General features: G+C 34.2%; 1 protein-coding gene across 3 annotated transcripts; it reads right to left on the bottom strand.

The window, feature by feature from the left end:
• Positions 1-832: 832 nt before the first annotated feature.
• ABCC3 (ABC transporter C family member 3) lies at positions 833-22,236 on the bottom strand. 3 transcript variants are annotated; one of them, XM_004236397.3, is made up of 36 exons: positions 22,119-22,236; positions 21,314-21,354; positions 21,144-21,231; positions 19,375-19,530; positions 19,166-19,297; positions 18,440-18,540; positions 17,421-17,487; positions 16,848-17,105; positions 15,844-15,913; positions 15,137-15,197; positions 14,260-14,347; positions 13,062-13,180; positions 12,074-12,171; positions 11,492-11,558; positions 9,994-10,111; positions 9,782-9,898; positions 9,615-9,695; positions 9,283-9,531; positions 8,432-8,533; positions 8,291-8,358; positions 7,931-8,062; positions 7,686-7,833; positions 6,520-6,800; positions 6,120-6,276; positions 5,694-5,869; positions 5,507-5,618; positions 5,335-5,388; positions 4,734-4,856; positions 3,882-3,980; positions 3,588-3,680; positions 3,384-3,494; positions 3,147-3,308; positions 2,194-2,381; positions 1,832-2,021; positions 1,578-1,745; positions 833-1,163 (listed from the first exon to the last, which is right to left on the bottom strand). In XM_004236397.3, the coding sequence occupies exons 1-36, from the start codon at positions 22,155-22,157 to the stop codon at positions 1,083-1,085; spliced, it is 4,395 nt and encodes a 1,464-aa protein (XP_004236445.1). In that variant the 5' UTR covers positions 22,158-22,236; the 3' UTR covers positions 833-1,082. The 3 variants fall into 3 exon arrangements, with proteins under 3 accessions (XP_004236445.1, XP_010318703.1, XP_025885942.1); XM_010320401.4 differs by lacking the exon at positions 22,119-22,236 and having other exon boundaries at positions 19,375-19,541; positions 21,314-21,357; XM_026030157.2 differs by lacking the exons at positions 21,144-21,231; positions 21,314-21,354 and having other exon boundaries at positions 22,119-22,184.
• Between the last annotated feature and the right edge of the window lie 990 nt (positions 22,237-23,226).

Raw genomic sequence — 23,226 nt, 5'->3', positions numbered from 1 at the left:
CAGATCGAGTAAAAATTGGATAATTTAAGAAAAATTGAATAATTCTAGTAGATTTTGGAATATACATCCAATTGAAGGACATAAACAACGAAATTAATAACAATACGAGCTTTATTTTAACAGTAAAAGCATAGTCAATCAAATAAAATGAAGGGGTCAAAATATCCTTTTTCCTTTAAATTATCATGGTGAATTCATTTCTGAATCTACATTCTTTATGATTTCGTTTAAAATCATATAAAGATAATTCTTATTTAATATAACTATCTATTAAGTATTGGCCACAGTTTTGGTAAGTTACAATACAAGGAAAACTCACTGTAATGAGGCTATATAGATATGGGAACATACGAAGCAACTGTGTAGTTTAAATGAACTTTTACCAAATGTGAAAAAATAAAGAGTATCAAATATTAGTATTAAGAGAAATGCGTTGACAATTTGGAAATGAATTCTATAATTAAGTGAATCAGATCGAGTTAAAATTAGATAATTTAAGGAAAATTAAACAATTTTAGTAGATTTGGGAATTTTCATCCAATTGAAAGGACACAAAACAACGAGATTAATAACGGTACGAGTAAAAGTAACTTTATTTTAACAGTAAAAGTTATTTTTCCTTTTTCCTTTCAAATTATTATGGTGAATTCATTTGTGAATCTACAATGGGAACACATGAAGCAACTGCGTAGTTTAAATGAACTTTTACCAAATGTGAAAAAAAAAAACTTCATAGTGGCACTGGTGAGATTGATTTGATTTCCTGCCAAAGTTATTTTTAAAGAGATTATATGCAATGACTTTAATAGTAACAAAAAAATAGTTCAGTTACTTCGTAGGAAAAAGTTATAATTTCTATTAAATTAACTCAGGCTGCATTTCGAGTTAAGATGCTGGATTTAACGTACACCACCAACTTCACACTTGAAAATCAGTTCAGGACCTTAATAAGTTAGCAAGTAGCAACTACTAGAATTACAAGTAAAACAAGATTTGAGTGCTTCTGAAAAGCTAGCTCTATCTACTATACAGATCCTTCCAGTTGCCAATACTACTTTTTAAACAACTCAAGAAGATTTACATCACATTCTTGAAGCTTTGGCAAAGCTGAAAAATATGGATGACTGATCTTCTAGAAGAATCCGCGGATTACCCTGTTCAACCTGTAAAGCAAAAAAAAAAAAAAAAAAAGTAAAATGAGGAACTAGAACAATCACAATTGGGATGATCTTTCTTTTTCTGCTTCGTTCCTCTTATATAACATGCATCAATCTAATAATCGAAGAATATTGTAGAATGTTCACCAGTAGGATGATCACTAGATTGAGTGCCAAGACTTGTTTGGTTGTTCATATCAGTAGGGCCTTAAACCAAGTTCCGAACATTAAAACAACAATCTTTGTTTTAAGGAATAATGTTTGACCCCTACTTTCCAGATAAGTATAATAGTAAATAATTAGCCCGAAGAGACTTAAAAAATGTCAAAGCAACCAGCTACTTTTGTTATATTCTTATGATTCAATTCTTATGTCTAGACAGTTTAAACGAAGGGAAGCTTGTCAAGAAAGTACGTTTACCAGGAACCCTCGATCCAAAATCAGGATATTGTCCATACTCATAACTGTTGAAATGCGATGGGCAATTGTGATAACCGTTGTTCCATGGCATTCGGTGGCTAGAGTTTTCTGTAGTTTTGAAGTTGTTTCAGTGTCCACATTTGCCGTGCATTCATCCAAGCAAAGCACCTGCAGAAAAGTGTAAACCTGTCAGTATGCTCTCCTCCATTCCATGTACACACCTCCGTAGTAACTCGATTTACTCATTATACAACCTTGCAGGACTTGAGGAGAGCACGTGCTAGGCAGAGTAGCTGCTTTTGACCAACAGAAAATGCTGTTCCAGACCCTTTCAGTTGAACATCCAGTCCACCTGCTGCTTCTACCTCCACCTTGATGTGGCATTTTTCTAGGACATTCCAGATCTCAAAATCCATGTTCTCTTGCAATGGATCTAAATTTTTCCTGAGATGTTTATTATGCAGACATGTAAGGGAAGCCATATTGCCAACCAATCATCATTAATATAATCATATGCTTTGGCCAGTACTGATGTTACACAAGGTTAAAAGGAAGGGAATGTTCTAAGACATTATGACTGAAGAAGTCACAACAAATGTCTCTCTATGTCAATTACCTTATTGATCCTTCAAACAAGAAAGGAGCCTGGGGAACAACAGCAAAGCTCGAACGAAGATATCTGACAGAAACACCAGCAATGTTTACTCCATCAACCATGATAGATCCTCCGCATGTTGGGTAGAGCCGAAACAGGGCATTCAAAATACTTGATTTTCCTGCACCTGTTCTTCCAATTATACCAACCTGATAAGGTAACAGGGCAACCTTTAATGTCAACGTCACTGGAGTCTGGAGGAGCTAACATTTCAAGAAACAACAATATACCCAGTGCAATCCCACAATTGGGGTCTGGGTAACACTTAAAGAAAAGCAATACAAAATATCACATCACTTGAATCCCATCCCTCCTACCCATGCTTGACATATAGCTTTTGACACATTTGATCATCTTGATATCTTCAAAGATGAGATTCATGGCATTGCCCTAGTGCCAGAAAACTCTCCAAGAGATCCAAAAAGCAGTATAATAAACTTAACAAATTGCAAAAGTTAAAGTTTCTTTGAATATTCATCACAACATTTAAGGGTTGGATAAAGCAAATTAAAACAACACTTCTGTTAACTATTACGTTTTTTTAAAGCTAATATAAGTATCACTTACCATTAATAACATGAGAATCCGGATAATGGAACACCAAACAGTGTTAGTGAATTTGCTTTATCATCATAAAAGGTTGCTGTCTACAGTTCCAGTGAAACTACTTTCATTTTAATTCCAATGAATACAAGGAATCATACAATTAGCTTGATGACTTGATATACAAGTAACAACCGTCTTTTTGTAACACAGAGAAGTAACACTTAATTAATTCCAACCATCATCTCTTGGGATAGTTTTATGCCATCTTATAGACGCGTGATTTTGCATGTGTCATAATTCAAATGATTTTGCATATGTCATAATTCAAATTCTCAAGTAAGGTAGAATATCATGTAAGACAAACAGACCTGTGTTCCCCCAGCAATGGTGAAGGAAACACCACACAAGGCAGGAGGGAGTTGTGGCTTGTACTTAAGAGTCACATTGACAAAATTGATCTCTCCTTGATGTGGCCATTGTGGATGTAATGGATAACCTCCAACATCTTCTTCATGAGGGACATCCATATACTATAGAATGTGGAGTAAGAAGGAGATCTCAATTTGTGTGATAAAGCTTTTATGAATGTATATAAATTTAGTCACCTGTAGTATCCTCTCAACAGAAACCATCTCTTTCTCTGTTTCTGTGAAACTTGTTAAGAAGCTTCCAAGTAAAGATACAATTGGAGCCGCATATGAGAGAGCCAAACCAACCTGTTCATTAAGAACCGGTAAATCAAATTCAGAGAAGATTATGATTGCTTTGCAGTAAAGGGTCAAGAGCAAAAGAATCACTTAAGAACTTACCAACCCTGGAGTACCTAAATTGATGGGGAGGTATTCATGAGAACCGATAACTGCCATCACCGCAATGAATGAGACGATAAATGCTGCAAGCAACTGAAAAAATAAATTTTCAGTATCAACGATAGCGTTTAGTATCACGATAACATCAATTTTTGAGTATTATGTTATTACATACACAAATGAGAAATGCGTACCCACAAAAGGTCACATATCACAATTGTCAAACTTAAGAAAATGGTGACACAGAAATCAGTAGTAGTTCCCCTAAAGTGATACTGAGAGTGTAAGACATACCTGAAGGCGCAGGGAGAGCCACAAACTTGCTATTACTTCTGAATACGAAGTCCTCTGATATGTCATCAGATGCTTATTAAATTTGAGTAGAAAAAGATCCTGCCCAATAGTAGAGTTTGTTTGAATTTCAGAATGGAGAAACAGGTGGTTGGACAACGAATTCCCCTTGGAGAAGTTGGAATACAGAGCATTCAGAATGATAATTTCCACAAATAGGATCACAATAAGAAGAGGCCAGAAGGAGCTCTTTATGATGCTGTTTATAGAGGGCAGAATGTAGGGAAAAACTTCATTCCCTCATCGTGTGATGTACAAGGGAAATTACTAAACTACTGCATTTTCAGTTCACTGCAACCTTACGTTCCTCAATATGGGGATGTTCAACCCCTGATATCTTTATAAATATGCATTATCGAAGGACAGGATAAATGAAAAACTAACAAAAGAAAGAAAATTGACTTGTGACCATGTCCTGTCAAACAGATGCATTTTTTCAAAAGAAAGATAACGTGTGTTCTCACTCTCCTACCAAGATATCAAAAAGTTTGTCATTGTATCATGTTAAAACTTTCAGAAATCCTTGGTAAGAGCAGAAAAGCATAATTTTTGGACTAAAATTTGGTAGGGAGATTTTAGTCAGCAGAAACTTCTTAAAGTAGTTCCTCCTTTCGATCAAAGATGTGATTGATCGCACAAGGTGAAGCAGTCAAAAGTTCTTTCAATAGGCACATATGGATAAGCACAAGAACAAGCTCTTGTTAAGCAGGAATAAAAAATTATATCCTCCGGAAAGAAAAGACAGAGATGCTCCTAGGAGAGGGAAGTCTAATTTAAACAACAGGATATAATTACCTCGCTCTTAAAGCCTCTTATTGTTGATGATCCATCCAGAGTCTCTGTAAAAGATGCATATATAGGTGATCGAGATACACTGTCTAATCTACGTAACTCACGTGATGTTGACCTGTAATACAGCTGAAGATCTTATATTCAGTTATTCTGTCAAATCAAAGTATCGAAAGCGAAACTACCTATTACAGTGGCCAAGTTTTGCATTCCGCATCAAAATATTTTATACAGACTTCAAGAAAAAGCTCATTTAATTAAAACCTTAATTGATATTCTAGCAATGTGGATCAAGAGCATGACTTCTCAGATTGTGCTGTAACATGAAAAGAGAAACAGGAGGAGTTGCAAATAGAAATTTTGGTTGTTTTATAATGTTCATGTTTTAAGCAGCATGAATAGGTTACTGAAAAATTTCTATCTATAAATACCCCATATTCGACAAGCTTTATATCTTACAAAAACAAATCCCTAGATACCCAAGTTTCACTAAGCTAAAATGAATAAATATATCAAAATTTCCCAGATATTATGTGCTACGCTGCATGTGCACTATGTGGGAGTGTCGCTGATAATCAGTGAGATGTATAGAAATTTTGCAACTTACCTGTAGTTTTCTGTAGATGTACCAGAAAGGCATTAACAGAAACAAAAACATGACCTGCATACATGCATAACCTATTATAAGCAGAAATTCTATCAAGCAAAAAGTGGGCTGCTGTACTAGATAACCTAGAAAAAGGAACCCTGGAAGGTTCTAAAACAAGGAACTAGCTAACCTGCACGTATGACAGTACTACTGCAATCCCCAAGAGGCCAACAAAATTAGCCAGCAGAATGTTGAGGATAAAGGGAAGAGAATCGTCAATAGTGTACAGATCTGAGGACAGTCTGCATACTCCAGTCAGTATATATTACATAATGTCAAAAGAAAGAGCAATTAATTTCTTGGTTGATCAGATATACCTGTTTATAATTCTTCCAGTTGGGTTCAAATCAAAGAAGCTAATGGGCGCACTCATAAGCTTCTCTAATAATCGATCATGCACCTTAACAGCGGCACGCAGCCCACCAAATGCAAATGCAAATGCCCTAACTAAAGTTAGCAAGGAATTTGCCAGACAGAAGAGAGAGAGTATAGCCTGCGACATCAATAGAATTTTCTAAGAAATCACCATGCCTTGGAATCTGAAATGAGATCTTCTCTTCGGTTGATAATAGGAGATGCATAGAAGAAGACGATATATCACGCAAAGACAGCGCTCTTCAATATTCTTCCATTTTCAGGGAAGTCTTACAACTATAATTGAACTTTCCAATAAAGGATAATAAAGCTGGGGAAACAAACTGACTTGGTGAGGGTCTACACAATTTTAGTAGTTGGCTAGTTACCAGGTAAAAAGTTGTTGAATATGGTTTCTGGTTTCTTCCACTTGTATCAACCCAATATGAGAGCCACATGTCATTTCCATTACGAGAAGCTTGCATCAAAACCGCAGAGAGGCATGTTAAAATTGTGATGAACCAACCAGCAAAAACAGCATAGCTCCTGCAAGACATAAAATGACAAAATCATCAAACTGAATTCATCACAGGCAGGATCTTACCACAAAAAGTCTAATAAAACATATGCTGCCCAGACTCTTCAAAGTACCTCCGCGTTTTTTTAGGATTACTCCAAAAGTAGTGCATTTTTGGAGGATTCGACACGGGCACAACTACAACTAGCTAGACAATGAAGTGTATTTGGTGTTGTAGAATTATCTAATGTTAAAAGAAAACGACAACTCACTTGTATACAATGGCTTCAACTTTTCCTTCTTTCCGAGCCTCTGATTCATCAGTCCCTTGATTTTCATCAGGAGTACATATAACATCAGCCTCTGAAGTTCTCTGCTGGATCTCACTTGAAATATTTGATCTTTTATCCTGCTGTTGAACTTCAGAACAACTACTAACTTCATCGATTGTTGAGAATGCTACATCAGAGGGAAAAGTAAAATCAATTGGATTTCCCACCCACTGCACATGTCCTTTATCCATCACAATCACCAAGTCTGCAGCAGATATTGCCTGTAAAGTAAAAGACTATATTAGTACATTTAAGACAAACACTACTTAAAATATCTTAAATGAATGTTCCTCGGTATTGCCAACATCTAGTCAATTATTAACAAAGATGTTAGCTGTGCCTAATATTACTGCATCTTCGTGAATATAAGTGCATTTTCCCGTTCTTTCTGAAAAAAAAATCCAATATAACAAATAGTAAATTGCTTCATCAACATAATTTGGTGCGTGAATCAACATCACACACCTTGTGACGTACACACTGATAGTTGAACTTCATGTCATTAGAAAGAAAAGACAAATTAACTTGCATACAGATTTTCCAGAAATGCACAGGGATCAATTGAAGTAAATTTTAATCAGATCTTACACTTGAGTTAAGATCCTTGTTAAAATGAGCCATTTTCATTTAATACAGGATCTAATTATTACTATACATACTTGACTAAAATGCGAAGTAAGAAAAAATTGTTCTGTAACTCTGATCAGTATCATCTGAATATAGGAAAAAACTATGTGCACTAGAGATAGATACACAAAACTCCTTGCATGACAATGATACATTCACGTGCATTATCCATCTCAATGATTAATGCCAACTATACTTTTCTTAAGGAAAGGTGGTTCGTACTTGCAAATACAATGAGCTGTGAAAAAACAATGGCTATCTCCGTACTGATCATGTCAAAACTGCCTTCACGCATTACTTAAAAGAAGTTCCTATGGATATTTTTCTAATTATTTCCCTTGTAATCTTTGACGTGAACTGGCATTTCAGCATTTCTTGTTAGAGAATAAACAAATTATAAATGAGTTCAACAAGATGTTTAGAAATCTCAAAAAGCTCCTATTAGATCGAGCAGAAAAGGGAAGTCGATCAATGGAAACCTGAATGTTATGTGTGCAAAGGATTCGTGTCTGCTGATTCATTGGAGGACCAAGAATTGCATTCTGTAGAATTGAACTACCAACATGTGCATCAACTGCACTGACAATATCATCAAGAAGGTATATTTCCGCATCATGATAAACAGCTCTATCAGATACAGAAAAACTTGTCAGAAGATCAAAGAATTCAGTACTCAGTCACTAGACAAGTACCTTGGCAATTTGTAGAGAGAGAATCACGTCACCTGGCAAGTGCAAGACGAGCTCTCTGTCCACCAGATAAGTTAAATCCTTTTTCTCCAACAAAGGCCATATCACCTCCCATCATTCTGGAAATATCAAAGTCCAAGGAACAAGCTCGCAAAACTTCTGAGTATCTGTTCCCATCAAAATCCAAGAAGATTGAGTTAAATAGTGACTCCTCAATAAACCTTCAGATATGCATTTCAATGGTACAAGCATACAAAATATCATCTCCAAGAACATTGAGTTTAACCAGAAGAATGGGGACTTTGAAAATGCAAAACTGAGAACTAACAACTCGATGCAACTGAAATTTATCCAAACAAATTCTTATCGTCTTGTCAAAATGTAAGGAAAGAGACCTCCTTGGATCATATTCTCTCCCGAACAAAATGTTATCACGTACAGTTCCTGAGAGAATCCAAGCAACCTGGAAAACAGGCAAACTGTGTGATCATGAGTGCTACATAACACATCAAATCTTAACAGCAGTTTGTTTGCACCTGCGGAACATATGCTATAGAACCATCGCGGTACACAGATCCGTTGATTAGCCTCGTTTCCCCCAAAATCAAATTCAACAAGGATGATTTCCCTGAACCAACCTGCAAGGAAGTTATTCATAATAATAAGAGAAACAATAGTTTTTCGGGGAAGTAACCTTGCTGAGTAGAAGCTCTGGATAACATCAATCAAGCAAATTAGTGCATCATATGTTACACCCATTACATATGCTTGAAAAGGGAGGTATAGTTTCTTATTGTAAAACAGTATTGCACCAACCATAGTTTCTTCCCTACAGTTATAAACACCAAACTCTGAACTAAGGCGAATTAAAATAAAGAAAGTGTCTGCGCTAGACTGCATGTAGCAACAGTATAGAAAGATCTCATAGATATAGATCCAGATTTTTTTCCTGCAACTATAATCATATCTCCAACTTCTCTAACAGGACACGGTGAAAAGAGAGGCACAAATAGAAAGTCATACATATGCAGTACTCCTGACTAGCTCAGGTATAACACATTTTTGCACCAATAAGAAAGCAGATGCTTTGCAATTACAATTCTAAACATATTATCCATTTTTAAGACAAAAGTGTACAAATATCAAATATAACTTGATTCAAAATTTGTTTAGTTTGCTTTTTCCTGCATCAACTTATGAAATGCCACCGGATAACCAAAAAGTTTGTGAATGGTAAAAAGGGAACCTTAAAGTGAAAAACATAGAACAAAGGCTTAAGATGCTCAAGATTCATGTCAAATAAGGCATGCTGCTCCATATTTTCTTACATTTATAAGCTGACGGCTATAAAATAAATAATTTATAACAGTATCAAGTCGAGTTCCACCTCTCCAACTACTGCAACCAGTAAACCTTTCGGAATAAGAAGATTAACAGGATCCACAATCAAATCTATTTCCTTCTCGTCACTGCTCGACCATGTCCAAGATGCATCATGGATGACAACAGCCGCATCTTGCAATTCGTTCTTCTTATTAGAGCATGAGAAAACCGAACAATTGGTTGGTTGTTCCATGTTTGTCTCCTGCTCAAAACAAGATAAATACTTGCATAACCTCCTGGAAGATATTGCAGCCTGCAAAACAAAACAAAAAAAGTGAAAGATATTATAGAATAAAGGAGGATAATTTCTCAAAGAAAAGAATTTCCAAAACTTACATCAATTAACCCATTGATGACCCACGGAAATGAATTTAATGGAGAAATCAAGTTGTTAAACAGTGCGACACAAGTAAAAACCTGCAATATTAACCAAACAATTAGGAATGTATATGATTAAAAAGAAGAACTGAAGTAAGCAAGTAGTTTAGAATCCGTCATTGTACCGTTGCTGCATCAAGTTGATGGCCCCTCAAAGTATATAGTCCAAATGTGAACAACGAGAAAAGTGTAGGTGTTGTTGCCCAGAAGAAAACACACCATGAATCCAAGTATTTCCTAGTCTAACATGAAAAAGTCTTACATTCAAGATTTAAGTCATATGGCTCATGCTATTATCAAACAAAATGTACTAGAAAGAAGAAGAAAATTGTCTCACCGAAAGGTATTTTACTTCTTCCGATCTCGTGTTCATCAGCCAACTTCCAAAAAGTAGCTCCCAACCATACATTTTCAAAGTACGTATATGTGTTAAAATCTCAGCTGTCATTCTTATCCTGCAAAGAGGAATGGACAATATATCATAACAAATATAGAGAATGTTAATTACAAAAACTCAAAAGACATAACTCATCCCTTCTTTTGTAATTTTTAATGAAAAAACCCGCACATGATATGCATCCAAGATTTTCTACTCCTTCCCACCCTAAGAAGTATACACAAACAACCATCTTTTAAATACTTCTCTTCAACAAGTAGAACCATCAGCTTGACTCTGAAAAGAATCCAACCAGCACTTTCCTATTTGTGAAGGAACTAGATGGATAATGTAAGAACGTCCAACGTCTTAGTAACATGATGACAGAATCGACCTAAGTATGGAAAGTCAGCAGCTTAAAAGAACGTCTCTTTAAACTATTTGATTTTGAGTAAGCTAATTCTTCCTTACAAGATAATACTTCCAGAAACTGTTGTTGATTAAGTGTGTACAGATCTTTTAACTGGTCCAGCATTCAGGCCTGATCATAACTTCAGCATGAATCTAAGCAGGTGGAACAATATTCGATCTTCAAAATTATCCCTGGGCTCTATTTCAATTCTTCTTAAGCCAGCCATATATAATGATGTGACAAGATCACAATACAAATCATCTCTCCTCTGTGAAGGAAAAGAACTGTTTCAACTTGTTCACTTATGTCATACAACACTTCCTTACCAGCAACCATCTGGTATCTTTAGTTGCTATCTGATCAAATCCAACCAAAGTAGACGCCTTAAATGTCTGGTTGCATATTAAACCTATCTGCTCTCATTTATATGTCTCCCTTTACCACACACATAAAATTTGCTTTCTGTAAGCTAACAAACACTTCAGAAAAAAGGCAACATAATAATTTCACGACAACGTAAAATAACATCACCGATAAGATGTGAACTATTTCTTAGTATCAGCAAAATGCAACACTGATTTGACTCTACTTAATTCTAGTAAACAATCTATAGCAACTTTTGTCACCAGACAAAAACTGCAAAGGAATGTTAAGAGATATGATCATATTCAGGGAGTCACAAACTACAAACTCTCTGCCAGGTCTAGAAAAGAAATTTGTAAAATTGTAATTATCAAACATGCGGACCAATAGACACTTTCTTTTTCCAATATCTTACGTAAAGAAATAGAATGAACATGCATCTTTTTTCCTTGATAAGAAATGTTTAAATAATGAATGAACATACTTTTTTCCGATAAGAAATGTTTAAATAATGAATGAATATACTTCTCTTATGATAAGAAATGTTTAAATAATGAATGAATATACATTTCAGGATTGGATATTAGATAAAAGAAGATAAAACAATAAGAAAAAGAGAACTGCAACCAAAATATTAGTCCCATATGAACTTCAGCGAGGCTCTAAAGAGTTGCTGGCATATACCTTTCATCCTTTTGCTCCATCATGCTCTTTGTAGCTTTTGCAATTACATTTGCAATCCACTTATTAACTGCAAAAAACAACAATTGTCAAGCCTTCTCTAGAATTGACTAAGCCGGTAAGACCTTGGCATATCAAGAACGACCTAGGACAAGGTTTTAAACAACAAAGACTACTGATTTTATTACAGATGCTGATATGTTATATTAGTCGAAAAAAATAAACTGCTCCTGAAACCAGGGACTAAACCTTCATCAATCCCTCTCATCAAGGAAAACTGATCTGCAAATTACCATGGTTATGGAAAATACTGACAGTTTTACTGGACAAAATTTTTAAGCACAACACAATCATATCAACAACGTTTCTAGTGACAACTAATCAATATTTATCACTAACAAAATCTCCAAATAAGCAAGCTGTCCATATCCTTAGTATCATAGCAACACCATATTTCCATCAGACCAACTTAAACATATAGTTGTCTCTTGTAATATGAGCGCTTCGTATTTAGGCAAACACATCGCATTAAATTGTCAATTAATTTTGCAGCATGTTCAAATCTATATCAGAGTCATCTAGTACCTGGTATTAGCAATATTGTTATAGCTATTCCAGAAAGAAATGCGAATTTGACTTGTGTATACAGGAGATAAAGAGCTATTCCAATCTGCAATGGCAAACTGATGCATTTTATGATTAATACATCCAGAAACCAAGAAAAGGAAAAATGGACAAAATCCAAGCTTGGGAAACTTCATTCTTTATTTATTAGAGCTCTGATCATTTCAGAAAGGCAGAATGCTAGATGTTATCTGGAAAGAAAGGCTTCAAATATGTTTCATCACATTTCAAATAAGCACACTTTGTCACGAGGAGTAGTGAGTTTAAGGTAGATCTTGAAAAAGTCCTCTTTTTTTTTATTAGATGCACTTAACAACAAAAGCAACAAGAAGAGCAAGAACAAAAGAAAAAATGCATACGAACAGATGCTTTCTCTATACCCTGATTTAACACATTACAGTTTGTTCAACATATTGCAGAGCAGTACCAATCTTTTTAGCAACAATTCATCACTATTTATCCCCAGAAAAGCTAAGATTGAGGGTCAGATAGTGAAATAAACAGTGGCATCATCAAACAAAATACATGAATATTCAGTCATGAATATGCATCGAGACTCGAGTATAAGAAACAAAGGTAACACAAAGTCTCGAAGTCAAAGATTTATCAGCACAACCCATCATACCAAATTTTAGTTGCATTTAGATTCCACGTTATATATGATCAGGGCTATGCACACTTTGTAATTTTGAATGCACTATTTAGCGCTGTTATACCATGTATAAAATATCATAACTTACAAAAAAGAAAAGCATCCACTACTGCATGGATTAAGCCTTTACTTAGATCTTTCGAAAACCGGCCATAAAAAAAATTAGAAAACAAAAGGAAGTTCTATTCATCTACATTTGAATATCTTATTTTGGGGTTGGGGGTGGGCCGGTGGGGTGGGGGTGATGGACCAACCAATTACATTGTTACTGATCTTCTCGGGATAGAAAATACTAACCTCCACATATCATGAAAACTATTACACAGGTTCACAATTCGATCCGCATCCACAGACATGAATGTCTGAATTTCTCCTTCAGAAAATTTTGATCTCTCGGCCAAACTAACAGAAAGACACTTGAAAGGAAAAAATGGCATTGTTAGTCACAAAATATCTTGTAGATAGAAATCTTTCACTTAGATCTGAAGTTTGAAAAGTAAGCAGTAGCCACTTTAGGCTTTGAAAAGTGGTATACAACACATGGCCACACCTATAGAAAAACAAAGGTAGATATATCACTAATCCTATGGCCATTATACTCAAAATAAATAAAAAGGTACTCTCCACGTGGATTACCTGGGTTTTGCAAATGGAGCTTGGCCCTCCTACCTAGTCTTCAGTTATGAAGACCAGTAGGACACCCTTAACATGGAACAAATATCCAATGTATTGTTTTTCTCACTAGTACTCTAGACAACAACAATTAGTATAAGAACGTCACTCAAATCATTGTCGATCATATCTACTATCTAAAAAACTCAAAACTCCTAATGTACTTGCTTTAACCAAACACAAAATGAATGTCAATATTTCATTTAGGACACATTCCGAGTTTGAGAAATACACAAATGGAAATAATCTGAATGAAGAACTTCGAGTACTTTTCTTTTTTATTTGTATAATATCGGAGATGAGTTTATAAGAGTAACATAGTAAATGAGGATTCATATCACTGACACGAACTTGTTTGGGACTGAAGCATAGTTGTTATTGTAAAAATTTCCAGTTTAGGCTTTTGAAAGACAAAAATCATACAGTTGAGAACATAAGAAAACAACAACATTTTTTCAGTTGGAATAGGAATCTCTAATTCTTCAGACCTTAAAAAGCTAAGACCTAGTATCTGAAAGCTAAAAAAATTAAGATAATTTCACTAGAAAACAATGACAAAAGATGTCTTCCTCATTTGACAAGAAAGAAACACCAGACACTGTCCAAATTCAAAGAAGCTATTAAAAAACCACTTTACCATGTAAATGGTCTATATATAAAATTACTCATTATATAAATCACAAAATGAACATATCCAAATAAGAAGATAAATAGTATGATACAAAGATGCAATATGGACAGCTGTAATGTGGCTATAGAACAGACTCTTCAAGATGATAAAGATGAAACTCGTAATAGCTTATTGCTGATAAAGAAGATTCACCTTTCCATAAATAAGACTCATGATACTGGATCTTAGCTTGAGCTTGAGCTTTGAAAGATGAAAAGTATATTGTGTATCAAGGAACGATCTGCAGCATTACACAAAGAACTTCTGATACTTAGTGTCATAATCAGAGCTTAATAGTAACATACAATATAAGTTATATAACTAAAAAGGTCAGACAAATTCGAGAACGACATTTTGCATGCTAGCTAGTATGAGAAGTATTTGGAATATAGATAACAAGATCAGGTAGTAAGCTTGTCACAATAAGAATACAGAGAAAACATGAGATGTATAGAACTCCAATTAAAATCCACTTTCCATTTCCAATACAGAATATTCCAAAACTCAAATTCAAAAGGGAAAAACTAAAGCAAATTCTAACAAGGGTTGGTGATACAGAGATAGGATGAAATAAACCACTCTAAGAAAATGTTGATAAGAGCAAATTTTAAAGTAAAAGTCTACACCTATCCAAGACCCAACGTGATCACATGCTTATAGCTTATTATACATGGAAGTGACATCTCTTCTAAGATTTCACAGAAAAATATATGAACACGTCCTTCCTAACACCTTAAGCAGTTAGACAGTTAGATTGTGACAACCTAGTTACCATGAGATACAACTTGAAATCCCAAATGCTCATAATACAGTTAGATATGTAGATTGTGACAGGCTAGTCTACACCTATTTTCTCTTCTTTATTTATGTGTGCGCAAGACAACAGTGGGCATCAGAATTCTGTCAGCAACTAGAGTTCTGCTACAAAGTCACCAAGAACAACATGTAGCTTAAGAAGAACTTGAAATAAGACAAAACATATCATAACTTGAAATTAAAGTGAATTCCAGGAACGAAGAGTAAAAGTTACTTCAAGACAGAAGAAAGGCCCAAGGACAGTGCAAGAATATAGCCGTCATAGTCTCTTGAACCTGTTAAAAAAGAGTACGAACACCAGTCACAAAGTGTCATTCGACCTTGAGAATGTTTGAGAAGAACCAACGAATAGTCATGAAGACATCTGGCACACTTATCAAATGAATAGTCAATTGATCAATGTTAAATTGAGTTCGATGTCAGACAAAATTAAAGCCAAACATTGTTAATAACACTGTTAGATCAGAAGATACTACAATCCTTGTAAAGGAAAAGAAAGCATGTAGCTTCAACTAAAAAGCTACACTCTAATGATTGATGGAGACTAAACATCTGCAGTAAAAAGCCAAAAGAGGACTTGCAGCAACTGAATGGAGACAAGATTGATGATTCTGAAAATTTCAACAGAACATGTACCAAGATCAGGTTAGAATTAATTCTATGAAGGCATTATGTTGTTTGTCGAGAAATCATTCAGAAACTTCTGATCGCATTTGTGTAAAACAAGGTTATAATCAACTCTAGCAGAGCATTAATTGTTATGCCAGCTGAAACGCAAGGAAAAGCAACTGTCTTGGAATATCAAAGACTCCAAAAACAAGAGAGAAATAATCATTTTTCCAGTGAAAAATATGAATTAAGTTCATTAAAATCAAAATCTGAAGGATACTGGAAAACAATGAAATATCGGTATATGCAAACCTTGCTGTAGAAAGCTAATCAACTTATTGAGAAGCACTGGACCCGCAAAACTGAGACAGTCATTAAGAACCTACGAAATCGAGAAATGTTACAACTTTTTGAATATATTGACAAGATCAAAAAAGGTATTAACAAATTCAGTACTTCATTTTAATAAAGAATGCATTATCAAATTCATATATTGGTCTTGAGATCTAACTAGTCCCTATATTTAAAAAAAACATTGCCTATGATGCCACGTAAGCAAACACCAAAAACTTGTGGTATGCAATATAAAAAGTTAGTCACCAAAAAGCAGAAAAAACTTTCATCAGTTACCAGCTTGCATTATGCAAAAGCTCTCTGTAATAAACCTTTATGGAATCAGTAGGCAGTTCGCTTGTCCTATTCTACTGACTCTCATTGTCTAGTCATAGGTCATGGTAAAGGTTTTGATTTGGTTATCTAGAGTTGTTTGAATTATATTAAGAGAACAAAACTAGCACAGTGAGATTTTGAGTGTTTCTAACAGGAATTTGGGGATGGGAACTGTTGGGCTGTATTTATTTTTGGACAAGCGGAATAGGGGTTTCGAAATTGGGAACTGAAAATGAATCATTGGATCTTCTAATTTACTTGTGGGGTCACACACTTAGCACAAAATTTTGGTCACAATGTAGTATCCTGCAATTTTCACTATCCCTACAGAACTATAATTAAGAATGATAGTCTCTCTAATATATATCTCTATAAATCAAGTTTCTGGTGTAATAAATGCATAATTTGGGAGTTAGCTGGTCAGCCCTAAAACCAAAAGAGAAAATTTGGCAAGTTCACACAGAGAACAACAACATACACAGGAAGCATTACGTTGAGATTATACAGCATCAAACCAATGTATATGCATCGAGTCGTATAGTTACAACTTCTTATCAATGAATTTATCAGAGAAGCATCAGCTAGGTGACATTGACACATTGGTTCTTCTAACTTTCCGAAACTAACATAGAGTGGTAATATATTACCTTCAGAAGACCTAAACGGAAATATTGCCATCCAAATGCACGACATATTGTTTTGATTAATGAAGGATGAGAATATTCATTTCTTTGTTGAGCTTTCCAGCATGTTGACAGCAAAGTGTGGCAGGATGAAGGATCCATATCAGTGGGTAGCTCAAGTAAATCTTCATAGTCAAGCTGCCTTTTTACTCCGCGTTCCATTACGGGTTTGACAGATTTGAATGTTATCAGATTCCAGCAGTTGCATACAACACCCTTTGACTAATATCCAATGAAACCATTGTCCCAAGATAAGAATGAACAGAAGATAGAAGATAGAAACTAAATGTTATAGGCAACCAATACTCGCTTGTGTACAAAGTAGAAAGGAAGATGCATTCCTCACCATTTAACAGAGAGAACGTACAGAGTTAATGACATTTTAAAAAAAAAAAAAAAACAGAGAACTAGTGTTTTCTGACATCTCCAAAGTGATAAAACTGGTGTCAGTGTTTTCATATACAACAATACCATGATGAAATTCAATAAATATTAAATAGGATGAAAAATCTTAATCAATGGAAAAGATATACATACCACTCCTCTGGAGCTACCTTGACCAGTGTCCATTTTTCTGGGCAGAAGTAATTCCTCTTCCATGCAACTGTTTATTTTGCAATTAACCATGAAGTGATTATTGAATAAGAAAAAAAAGACACACAAATGTATTACCTACTGGATAAATGAACTTTAAGTGACAAATCAGTGTTTGATCAATATATATGAAATTACAAAATCTGACAAATTGTTGCCAGATCATATTGTCATGTCGAAAATACATGATAAAAAATAAATATATGATGACTCCAGGTTGATGAAATGGAAAAAACTTCTATACACCTGCATGGATTATATCACCCAACACAATGCAGGTATATATAAAGGAGAACTTTTATGCAAGACAATTATTGTGTACATATTAAAATTTGAAAAGCTCATACAGTCAAAGTAACATGCATTCAAGGGATTAGATGATTATCAACATTTAAACTGTTATACATATCCAATAGCTGGTTGAATATGCAAAATCTGGATGTAATTTCATATTAACTTAGCAAGGTGATAGAGGATTAGAATATTTTATGATCCCATTTTGGATTACAAATAACAGGTAAAAATATCTGTGGACCATAGCTAAGTTTCATTACATTTTGTCATTCATTCTCCAGTATGTTTAATACACTTGAAATAAACTTGCTTTGAGAGAGGTGTTATGCTAAATCCATTGCATTTGTTTGTTTTCATCTCAAGAAAAGATACCTTTCATTTTTATTTTTATTTTGCATTCACTGCTTAATGCTAATAGTGTATATGTTATCCATAATCATCAATGGCACAAAGTTCTAATTTTTTAAAATTATCAGCCACTACTCCTTACTAGGATGACTAACTTTTTTCTTTCCGGCCTCTCATCTCTCAGGTAACCTCTAATCTTTATGTAGATGTTCAATGTGATTATTCACTACACAAGGAGGCTAGGAGCAGAGATGACATAACCATAGCTGGATCTTTGAATCATTACAATTACATTATGCCAAAAACAAGAGAGGAAATACCTACTACTCTGAGGCCTTGTTGTACTTCTGGTTATAATAATCAAAACTCCAAAACTTATATCCACTAAAGCAGTGAAGCCTTCTTTAAGACACAAAAGAGCCTGCAACAGCAAAATCATATTAGACTCTTCCAACACTCAGTTATCTGCAGAATTTAGGTGATAAATGTTGCAAGATAAGTATCAAGAATCAAACATGAACAATTGTTCAAGACCAATAAAGCCTCCTCCCGAACAGACATTTTCTCTCACATAAGATGTTGGTTCAGAGACCTTAATGTGTATATCCATGAGGACCAAAAAGATTCATAAGATAATAATACCACCTTTATCTTCAGCTTAATGTAAAGAATCTAATAATATGCTTTGACACCAGAGTTGGTGGTAACCCGTAATCTGCTGCATACTTGTTAAATATACCACTAGTCAAGCCTAGAAAAAACATTTTTAGAAGAATCCAATATCAATGCACAATAAAGTACCAATACCCAACAAATACGAGAATTTGAGTTGAAAGTAACAAAAAAATTAAACTCTGATTCTGAAGTGCAACAACATTCAGCATTTTTACTTGTAGGTACATTTTTTAAACTGATCAATGCATTTACTAACACATAAAAACTGAGCTTTCGAGAAAGTAAATTTCACAGATCCAACATGTCCACTATTTTAAGAAACTCGGTGCAGAGAAAACCAGACAAAATTTCCTCAGAATTATAAGTTGTACCTGAAGAGAAGTAAAATCTCTTTGTAAATGAGGTACTAAAAGAAGAAATTTCAACATCCACCAAACACACATGATGGGGTTGCAGCAAACAACATAGCAGTACCCACACTTCAAGACCAGCAGAATGGTAGCCTGTAAAAGTATGCCTGATGAGAAATGGAAGTTGTTGCAAACAAATTCATAATGTGGTAGAGAAGTGCAAAGCTCACCCAAACTGACAATTGTGAAAACCTGAAGAGCCATTCATGATACTGAACATGAGAACTATCTAACATCTTTTTGATTAGCACAACCAAGTCACAGAGTGCCATGCTTGCACCTAAAGCAGGAATCAGATGCAAGAAAACGTTTGCCAGAACGGATATCTGTTTCATCCCTGTAGACCATTAGCCCATGGAAACACCTCATGAAGAATTTACTAATCCAACTACATTGGGTGAAGAGTTCGATAAAAATAATTGGCTCAATTACAAGTCAAAAAGAGCAGTTAGAAAGTTAGGAGAATGAGAACCATGAAATAAGGCAATTCAAACCTAGAATTGAAAAGATTAATCATAAATAAATAAGAAAAATACTATTTTGTCATCTATTAGTTAATTAAACTCCATAAAGCACCAAGACAGCATGCAAAGTACAATATTATGTAAAACAAATTGGCTCTAAGTAATCTAACCGAATAGCTAGATACCCAATATTCTTCACTCAAACATAAATATAAAGTGAAACCTCAGACTTCTACACAGGGTCTTGAACCCTATCAAAGACCCTCGTTTGTTTCCTTGCATACAATCAAAAGATAAATGACATGAACACTTCCCAAGATGCATTTTCATCTCTAACCTTCTTATGTGCCAAAATCCTATGCGATTTAAGAAAATTGTAATAACTACAATTGTCAAGCCACAATGACAGCAGTGAACAGAGAAATAACAATGTTATACTTTCCTTGCACAAAACACCAAAACCTGATAAACTTCCTCATTTCCTGTTAATTACATCAGGGGAAGAAATAGTTGATGTTATCTAATAGGTAAAACAATTATGTGAGGTAAATATTTAAATCTGAAGCTATAGCTCAATAACAATATAGTGCCGCCTCTGTCTTGAAATGAGAGACAAAAAATGTTTGGAGTTTTTGGTCAGTATCTTACTGCAACAATCTATGCTTGCATGTTCCTGACTATGCCATGCTTGCTACACAGCCAAAAGATAGCACCAAAAACCTTCTTATAATAAAATATTCATTAAACTACACAAAATTCCTTTAGTTTTATAATTTTGGTGTCTAGGCTAACCTACATAAAAGTTCTTCACTGAATCTCCAGAAACTGATACTCATCTAGGAAAAGGAGAGCAATGATGGACATTACTAATTTGAACCTAATGAATTTTGATAACTCATCAACATCTGAATACGCCTCCTGTCCAATCTCTTCCATACTATAGTCTAATCACTTTTCTCCCCAAAATATACTCCTTTTAATGCAAGTCTTCACAACCATTCACCTTTAATGAGAAAACTCAACTGAACCTCAGACAGCAAAATTGGATTATGTTTACTATCACAAACACAGTTTCACATTATACGTAACCTATAGTAAAACTAGTTTCTTCAACAGTTAGGAATTTGATCACAAACTCAGATTGATGATTATCCAACCTAAAAAAACTGTGCAGAAAATATATGATCACCCTCCCTTCTCCAAGAAATAGAGATAAAGGCTAACATAATTTTCCAATCAGATACGAAAAACGCATTAAGATGCAAATCTAATTAAGTGTTTTACTTCCCAATATGAATCATCGCAAATGAAATCTACTTCCCTAAATGGAAGGAGTATACTTATTGATAGAGTCCTACTTTTACAGACCGAAAATCCATTGCCTCACTTTTAAACCCTCCATAAAGCATTCAATCATTTAAATTCTAAATGACAAACTATAGTAATGCTATGCGCTTCTCTTGCAATGAACATACCCTACTTCCATCTTTGGAACTCCTTTTACCCGCTCCTATAGCAGCAACAAGAACAATAGTCAAGATATTGGCTCCAAAACCTAATACTGTGAATATGGTTAAGGTAATAAACAGTAACAACAATTGGTGTAACTTTATTAGCATATAAAAATACACAACTCGAAGGATATAAGTTGCTGAAACACTCTGAAACACCGTCGCTATTCCAAACCTAACCATCCAGAAATCAAAACAGAAGTCATAAGAATTATGAGAACACTAGCACAAACGACAATATACAAAGTTCTACCATATAGAGAAAGTGAAAAAGATTTAATTAAGTGATATTCATGATCCACATACATGCTCACCCACTCTCTCAGTCTCAGACAGAATGTACACGTAGTTTCTTGCTTTAAACACTTAACAATAAAATTAAAAAAACCAAGAATATCCAAACTTAGAGAACTAAAGTTACACCAAGAAGAAATCATCTCAGTACCACACAGAATCTTGAAAATTTACAAAGAAAACCGAAATAAAACCAAGAAAACGTTTCACATAATTAATTACTCTGTGTAAAAAAAAAGAATCAGTGGACAACCCATGGCTTAAAGAAAAAGAATAACCTACTGCAGGCAAGGCAAACTGTTCAAGAATTCAAGAATGTAACAAGATTCTTGTTTTAAGACCAAGTAATTAAGGCAAATCGTTCAAAGAAGATGTCAAAGAAATCAAGAATGTAAACAAGATTCTTCTTTTAGTACCAAGTAAAAAAAAAAGTGACATCCCACTTTGTACACAGTGATCATAATCTTGATATACTTGCCAAAAGAATTACCGATATTAAAGAAAACAACTAACAAAAATCAGTTCATATTTAAATTCCAGAAAAGTAGGAAGAATCGAATTCTTGAAAACAAAATTAAGTGTGTATAAACTTGTTAGAGTAAAAAATTTAGTGAAATTAGGAGAAAGTAAGTACTGAAAACATACGTATGGAGAGTCAGAGCAAATGCGGTTCATCAACTCCATCGAAACGGTGGAATTTGGAAAGCGAAAAAATGAGAGAGTAGTGCATGGAGGACTGATTTATATATATAAAAAAAATTAGAAAAAGTTGGCAAACATGCGGTTCGGATCAAACAAATGGGTCGGGTTTTATGGATCCGAAACTTTGCATGTTGCTTTTCCACGTGCCCTCTGAATCCTTCCTTTTCTACTTTTACTTTTATTTTTATTTTTTTCTTTAATTGGCTGTTGCTTTAAGCTTTATAGTTATGGGCGGAGCCAAAAATATAAATCCTTTTATAACGTAAATAGATCCAAAGCTTGATTTGAACAGTTAACTTTATATTTGCAGTTTCCCTTTTTCTGTAAAGTTAAGTTAATATATAATTAGTTCTGTTATATTTAAATTAATGAACTATATGCACTATATAATAGGGAAGTTATTAAATTTTGACGTGTTTTTATTTTTCATATGATAATAAAGTTGTGAAATAATTATTACAATAAATTAACTAGATAATGACAAGTTTAAATTCGAACGTAATAAGTTTTAAGAATCCATTAAGTCATTTCGTTTAGTAATAACATGAAGTACTAAGGCTAAGGAGGTAGAAGAAAAACATTATTCTCTCTCACTTGATTATTATTTTTAACATTTGATTTAGCCAACATGTTTATAAAAAATATATATATAACCTTTCAAAATTAATTATTAAAAAATTCTGATTATATTCCATCTCCTTTTTTGAAAATAAAGAATAACACGTACTATTTCAATCAACTATTTGTCTTTAATAATTGACTTGTCTAAAACTTTTATGAGAAAAGTTGGTGTCTTAAAATTAAGACTATATTTCCTCATCACCGTCTCTAACTTAAATTAAAGACTTTGACATTTTATGGCATTGGGGAAAAAAGAGAAGGAATTGAGAAATACTTTTTTTTTATCAATTTGATCCCAAAAGGGGTAGATTGTATATAAACTTTCTTCCAACCTTAGAGAGATTCAAATAGACTCTACGGTCAAGAAAAAACAATCCAAAGCATTAGCAATCCAGAAAAAAGATTTTAAAAAAAAAAGAGAGGAAGAAAC

The sequence above is a fragment of the Solanum lycopersicum genome, chromosome 3, assembly GCF_036512215.1.
Source record: "Solanum lycopersicum chromosome 3, SLM_r2.1".
Taxonomy (NCBI): domain Eukaryota; kingdom Viridiplantae; phylum Streptophyta; class Magnoliopsida; order Solanales; family Solanaceae; genus Solanum; species Solanum lycopersicum.
The sequence above is the reverse complement of the archived record's forward strand: the minus strand, read 5'-3'. Positions and strand labels throughout refer to the sequence as shown.

Excerpts from the sequence above, each read along its gene's own strand:
- ABCC3 (XM_004236397.3), bottom strand. The coding sequence starts at position 22,157 with ATGGAGTTGATGAACCGCATTTGCTCTGACTCTCCATAC. Across the intron at positions 4,857-5,334 it reads ACATCTACAGAAAACTACAG|CTGTATTACAGGTCAACATC; the intron begins GTAAGTTGCAAA and ends TAAGATCTTCAG. Across the intron at positions 3,309-3,383 it reads CTGTTGAGAGGATACTACAG|TATATGGATGTCCCTCATGA; the intron begins GTGACTAAATTT and ends CACATTCTATAG.